Source organism: Palaemon carinicauda, chromosome 21 (assembly GCF_036898095.1).
Source record: "Palaemon carinicauda isolate YSFRI2023 chromosome 21, ASM3689809v2, whole genome shotgun sequence".
NCBI classification, from domain to species: Eukaryota; Metazoa; Arthropoda; class Malacostraca; order Decapoda; family Palaemonidae; genus Palaemon; species Palaemon carinicauda.
This window is the reverse complement of record NC_090745.1, coordinates 112,050,506-112,058,005: the sequence shown is the minus strand read 5'-3', so window position 1 is coordinate 112,058,005 and position 7,500 is coordinate 112,050,506. Positions and strand designations below refer to the sequence as shown.

Here is a 7,500-nt window from a genome sequence, read left to right as displayed (position 1 = left end):
TCAACACAGCTCCACCTCGAATCTGCGGTGACAACACAGGTCAACATAGTAAGTTCTTCCCTGAGAATTGGTCTCATGAATTACTTTATACTTATAGTTGTATACATTTTATGAACAAAACTCTACTTCTTTTTCTTCTGGGGATATGTCAAAAAGATTAGTTTATTGGTTTCTCAGCAAGCCTTTAAGGGTGAGGTTCATAGTGCCATGTCATGCTATCTCCCCTGAAACCTAACCCAACCTAACCTAACCTAAACACAGCTCCACCTAGAATCTGCGGTGAAAACACAGGTCAACATAGTAAGTTCTTCCCTGAGAATTGGTCTCATTATGAATTACTTTATACTTATAGTTGTATACATTTTATGAACAAAACTCTACTTCTTTTTCTTCTGGGGATATGTCAAAAAGATTAGTTTATTGGTTTCTCAGCAAGCCTTTAAGGGTGAGGTTCATAGTGCCATGTCATGCTATCTCCCCTGAAACCTAACCCAACCTAACCTAACCTAAACACAGCTCCACCTAGAATCTGCGGTGAAAACACAGGTCAACATAGTAAGTTCTTCCCTGAGAATTGGTCTCATTATGAATTACTTTATACTTATAGTTGTATACATTTTATGAACAAAACTCTACTTCTTTTTCTTCTGGGGATATGTCAAAAAGATTAGTTTATTGGTCTCTCAGCAAGCCTTTAAGGGTGAGGTTCATAGTGCCATGTCATGCTCTCTCCCTTGAAACCTAACCCAACCTAACCTAACCTAAACACAGCTCCACCTAGAATCTGCGGTGAAAACACAGGTCAACATAGTAAGTTCTTCCCTGAGAATTGTTCTCATTATGAATTACCTCATACTTATAGTTGTATACATTTTATGAACAAAACTGTACTTCTTTTTCTTCTGGGGATATGTCAAAAAGATTAGTTTATTGGTCTCTCAGAAAGCCTTTAAGGGTGAGGTTCATAGTGCCATGTCATGCTATCTCCCTTGAAACCTAACCCAACCTAACCTAACCTAAACACAGCTCCACCTAGAATCTGCGGTGAAAACACAGGTCAACATAGTAAGTTCTTCCCTGAGAATTGGTCTCATTATGAATTACCTCATACTTATAGTTGTATACATTTTATGAACAAAACTCTACTTCTTTTTCTTCTGGGGATATGTCACAAGACTATTTTATTTGTTTCTCAGCAAGCTTTAAAGGGTGAGGTTCATAGTGCTATGTCATGCTATCTCCCCTGAAACCTAACCCAACCTAACCTAACCTAAACACAGCTCCACCTAGAATCTGCGGTGACAACACAGGTCAACATAGTAAGTTCTTCCCTGAGAATTGGTCTCATTATGAATTACTTTATACTTATAGTTGTATACATTTTATGAACAAAACTCTACTTCTTTTTCTTCTGGGGATATGTCAAAAAGATTAGTTTATTGGTCTCTCAGCAAGCCTTTAAGGGTGAGGTTCATAGTGCCATGTCATGCTCTCTCCCTTGAAACCTAACCCAACCTAACCTAACCTAAACACAGCTCCACCTAGAATCTGCGGTGAAAACACAGGTCAACATAGTAAGTTCTTCCCTGAGAATTGGTCTCATTATGAATTACTTTATACTTATAGTTGTATACATTTTATGAACAAAACTCTACTTCTTTTTCTTCTGGGGATATGTCAAAAAGATTAGTTTATTGGTCTCTCAGAAAGCCTTTAAGGGTGAGGTTCATAGTGCCATGTCATGCTATCTCCCTTGAAACCTAACCCAACCTAACCTAACCTAACATAACATAACATAACATAACTTAACTTAATCCAGTAATTTCTAGTACCCAGTCACACCTAGATGGACTTGTTGAAGAGAACCTGGACACTGCTCCACTCAGTTATAGTCCCCACTGACCTATCCCTACCTCATAGGGTCTTTAAGACTATGTTTATATATATATATATATATATATATATATATATATATATATATATATATATATATATATACAGTATATATACATATATATATATGTGTATGTATATATATATATATATATATATATATATATATATATATATATATCCCCATCATCACCCATTAATAGTCCACTGGAAAACAAAGGCCTCAGCATGTCCTTTCACATACTGTATATATATATATATATATATATATATATATATATATATATATATATATATATATATATATATATCACCATCATCACCCGTTACCAGTCCACTGCAGAACAAAGGCCTCAGACATGTCCTTCCACTTGCGTCTGTATATGGTCTTTCTATGCCATTCCACATCTGCAAACTTTCACACTTCGTCAATCCATCATCTTCTCTTCCTTCCCCTGCTTCTTTTGCAATCTCTAGGGACCCATTCTGTTACTTTTCTTGTTCATTTCTTCTTCTTACATGATGTTAGAATATCCTCTAGTTTAGTTTGCTCTCATATCCATGTCGCTCTTTTTCTGTCTATTAGTGTTATTCCCATATATATATATATATATATATATATATATATATATATATATATATATATATATATACATATATATATACATATATTTATATATATATATATATATATATATATATATATATATACAAGAGAAACTTTTATACAATATGCATGTATTTGCTCACATTTCCATTCAAATTTTCATACAAAACTCGTAAATTTTAAAAGTTTCAAGCCTTCAGTTTTTCTTTGCCATACTCTATCAACACAGTATTTTCTGCAATTATCAACTATAGTCAATTCTTTTATGTGAAGCAGATTTGCACCGACTCGAAGGGGTGCCCTTTTAGCTCGGAAAAGTTTTCTGATCGCTGATTGGTTGGACAAGATAATTCTAACCAAGCAGTGAGCAGGAAACTTTTCCGAGCTAAAAGGACACCGCTGCTAGTCAGTGCAGATACGCCTCATTGAAAAAAAATATTTGTTTAATGCAAGCTCCATCGATAGCCATATTTTTTATTCCACAAATGTATCTCTTAAAATTCTGTGCTTTCTATAAATGCTTATATTGTACCATGTTTTAAAGATATTAAACCCCCAAAGCAAAACCTTCACACCAAACTATAAATGGTCTCTCTAGCATCTCCGTAGTTGTTTATTTTCATACTTGAAACTTTTAATACTTGCATAAAATTAGCCCATATTATTATTATTATTATTATTATTATTATTATTATTATTATTATTATTATTATTATTATTATTATTACTTGCTAAGCTATAACCCTAGTTAGAAAAGCAGGATGCTATAAGCCCAATTATTATTATTATTATTATTATTATTATTATTATTATTATTATTACTTACTTACTAAGCTATAACACTAGTTAGAAAAGCAGGATGCTATAAGCCCAATTATTATTATTATTATTATTATTATTATTATTACTTGCTAAGCTATAACCCTAGTTAGAAAAGCAGGATGCTATAAGCCCAAGGGCTCCAACAGGGAAAATATCCTAGTGAGGAGAGGCTAATAAACTGCATGAGAAGTTTAAGAACAATAAAACTGTACGGTGTATCAGTAACTCCCTACAGATTGAGTTTTCATATAAGTGCTTTCAAGATTCACGTTTACCACCCATCTTTGGAACCTTTCTTTCATCTTGATGTACCTAAAACACCCTGGTCAGTCATTTAAGCACTTTTTCAGCATCACACTACAGCATATCACTCAAAATAATTTCTACCTAGTTATTATTATTACTTGCTAAGCTACAACTCTTTCAGTTCTGTCTCACTAAGAGCCATGTCATTTAGTATTCTTGTCATAAATTAATCATATATTCACAAATATCACGTATTGTTTACGGACTGCTAAGTTTCATCCCTTGTGATATACTCATGTTCAAACAGTTATTATTTTTTTTTTTTCAAACATATTTAAGCTTATGTTTTGTGGACATTAGTAAAGATAATTTATCTGTTGGCAATAAACACAGACAAAAATGTAGCTATGATATAAACTATTCAAAATATATGGAATTTAATCTCTCTCTCTCTCTCTCTCTCTCTCTCTCTCTCTCTCTCTCTCTCTATTGCTATTTCATGATTTTTACAGTGTACCTGGACGTTGAGCCCAACGGCGGTGCCATAGAATTAGCAGTGGACAGATCTACCACTAAGAGCAGCCGCACCTGGAACATTAAAGTAACCCAGATCTCCTGTGATTCTAAATATAGAGGTAAGGAATTGGCAGATAATTCGATGAATCAATTCTTTAAAAAAAAAAAAAAAAAAAAAAAAAAAAAAAAAAAAAAAAAAAAAAAAAAAAAAACTTGCGAAATAAAGTAGCATCCGGTGTACCTCGATGGTCTCCATCATCATTTCCAAAAAAAAAAAAAAAAAAAAAAAAAAATAGATAAATAAATAAATAAATAAATAACTGCAGTAATGACCATCTACAAGTTTTATTTTATTTATGAGTTTGGCCTTAAAAACCAAAAACCAAAAAACCGCTTAATACATTAGTGATTTGGTCATTTCCTTGATATATATTGATAGCGGTAGGAGAATTTTATTCTTGAATAAAAACTTCATTCATAATGAAATAAGCCACTATTATTATTATTATTATTATTATTATTATTATTGTTGTTATTATTATTATTAATTGCTAAGCTACAACCCTAGTTGGAAAAGCAGGATGCTATAAGCCCAGGGGACCCAACAGGGAAAATAGCCCAGTGAGGAAAAGAAACAAGGAAAAATAAAATATTCTAAGAACAATAACATTAAAATAAATATCCTATATAAACTATAAAAACTTTAGAAATTATTTTCATTTGACATGTATAGGTAAAAATGTTAGTTAAACTAATACATTCCAATTTCGGATTCCAAAACAGCTCCACCCGGCTGTCTTCAGTATTACACGTCAACATCAGGAATCGTGAAAAGTTTCAACTACAAGAACTACCAGGGCAGTGGCGAGCCAGGTATAGTATGATTAAATTCCATTTCACGGTTTAAAAGCCGCTCATGAATGGCAGGGGCAAGGGACAGCAGGGTTGCCAGGTTGGTCTTTCCCGGTCCAAAAAAAAAAAAAAACTAAAATTTGTCCTTTTTGTGCTAGATAGGTTGGCCTTTTCCGGTCCCCCCAAAAAACTAAAATTTGTCTTTTTTGTGCTAGATAGGTTGGTCTTTTCCGGTCCAAAAAATAAAACTAAAATTTGTCCTTTTTGTGCTAGATCGGTTGGCCTTTTCCGGTCCAAAAAAAAAAACTAAAATTTGTCCTTTTTGTGCTAGATCGGTTGGCCTTTTCCGGTCCCAAAAAAAAAAAACTAAAATTTGTCCTTTTTGTGCTAGATCGGTTGGCCTTTTCCGATCCAAAAATAAACTAAAATTTGTCCTTTTTTGTGCTAGATAGGTTGGCCTTTTCCGGTCCCAAAAAAAAAAAACTAAAATTTGTCCTTTTTGTGCTAGATCGGTTGGCCTTTTCCGGTCCCCCAAAAAAACTAAAATTTGTCTTTTTTTGTGCTAGATAGGTTGGTCTTTTCCGGTCCAAAAAAAAAAACTAAAATTTGTCCTTTTTGTGCTAGATCGGTTGGCCTTTTCCGGTCCCCCAAAAAACTAAAATTTGTCTTTTTTGTGCTAGATAGGTTGGTCTTTTCCGGTCCAAAAAAAAAAACTAAAATTTGTCCTTTTTGTGCTAGATCGGTTGGCCTTTTCCGGTCCCAAAAAAAAAAAACTAAAATTTGTCCTTTTTGTGCTAGATCGGTTGGCCTTTTCCGGTCCCCCAAAAAAACTAAAATTTGTCTTTTTTTGTGCTAGATAGGTTGGCCTTTTCCGATCCAAAAATAAACTAAAATTTGTCCTTTTTTGTGCTAGATAGGTTGGCCTTTTCCGGTCCCAAAAAAAAAAAAACTAGAATTTGTCCTTTTTGTGCTAGATCGGTTGGCCTTTTCCGGTCCCCCCCAAAAACTAAAATTTGTCCTTTTTTGTGCTAGATAGGTTGGCCTTTTCCGGTCCAAAAAAAAAACTAAAATTTGTCCTTTTTGTGCTAGATAGGTTGGCCTTTTCCGGTCCAAAAAAAAAAAACTAAAATTTATCCTTTTTTGTGCTAGATAGGTTGGCCTTTTCCGGTCCAAAAAAAAAAAACTAAAATTTATCCTTTTTTGTGCTAGATAGGTTGGCCTTTTCCGGTCCAAAAAAAAAAAACTAAAATTTATCCTTTTTTGTGCTAGATAGGTTGGCCTTTTCCGGTCCAAAAAAAAAAAACTAAAATTTATCCTTTTTTGTGCTAGATAAGCTGGCCTTTTCCGGTCCCAAAAAAAACTAAAATTTGTCCTTTTTGTGCTAGATAGGTTGGCCTTTTCCGGTCCCAAAAAATAACTAAAATTTGTCCTTTTTTGTGCTAGATAGGTTGGCCTTTTCCGGTCTAAAAAAAAAACAACTAAAATTTGTCCTTTTTGTGCTAGATAGGTTGGCCTTTTCCGGTCCCCCCAAAAAAACTAAAATTTGTCCTTTTTGTGCTAGATAGGTTGGCCTTTTCCGATCTAAAAAAAACTAAAATTTGTCCTTTTTGTGCTAGATAGGTTGGCCTTTTCTGGTCCAAAAAATAACTAAAATTTGTCCTTTTTTTGTGCTAGATACCTAAATTTGGCCTAACTTAAATTGATTAGCCTTAAATGCTATATTTTCGGCCTTTTTCTGCTATTAGGTTGGCCTTTTAAAGCTGCAGTTGATCAAACGTTGGCCTTTTCTCATATGGAAAACCTGGCAACCCTGAGGGACAGTGACATTGCCCTATCGAGCAGGTCAATGCCCTAGAGACTGACCATATAATACATATGATCAGCGCCTACGTCTCTCTCCACCAAAGCTAGGACCAAGGAAGGCCAGGCAATGGTTACTGATGACTCAGCAGATAGAACTATAGGCTCTCCCAAACTCCCCTTCCTTAGCTCACAAGGATGGTGATATTATAGCGACCAAAGAAACTAGCGAGTTTGAGCGGGACTCGAACCCCAGTCTGGCGTTCACCAGTCAGGGATGTTATCGCATCGGCCACTACAAGGTGTATTCATTTAGGGTACATACGCACGTACACACAATAAACATATACATACACACGTACACACATATACAAATGTAATTTTAGTCCCGTAGTTAGTATAATGTCTTCACTAAGAAGAGTATCCGGTTTAATCCTGAAGCGAGGTAGAAAAGTATACCGTTTATTAACGTATAAATGACGAACCCATTTAAAGGGTGAATCCCAGAATTTCCTTTAGAAAAAAACGTTTTTCCTTCAGAAAAAAACATTTTTCCTTTAGGAAAAACCCGTTTTTCCTTTTGAAAAAAAAAAACGTTTTTCCTTTAGGAAAAAAACCGTTTTTCCTTTGAAAAAAAAAAAATTTTCCTTTTAAAAAAAAAAAACGGATTTCCTTTAGGAAAAAAACCGTTTTTCCTTTTGAAAAAAAAAAGTTTTTCCTTTTGTAAAAAAAAGTTTTTCCTTTAAAAAAAAACGTCTTTCCTT

At 33.9% G+C, this 7,500-nt stretch overlaps 1 protein-coding gene across 1 annotated transcript in view; it reads left to right on the top strand.

Moving 5' to 3' along the window:
- The window catches only part of LOC137615053 (uncharacterized), a 34,668-nt gene that overhangs the window by 15,237 nt on the left and 11,931 nt on the right, over positions 1-7,500 (top strand). The window contains exons 4-6 of the mRNA XM_068344686.1: positions 1-48; positions 4,081-4,203; positions 4,868-4,957. The exon at positions 1-48 is cut by the window's left edge and continues 216 nt beyond it. Coding sequence (XP_068200787.1) covers positions 1-48; positions 4,081-4,203; positions 4,868-4,957 — 261 coding nt within the window. The remainder of the gene's footprint in view (positions 49-4,080; positions 4,204-4,867; positions 4,958-7,500) is intronic.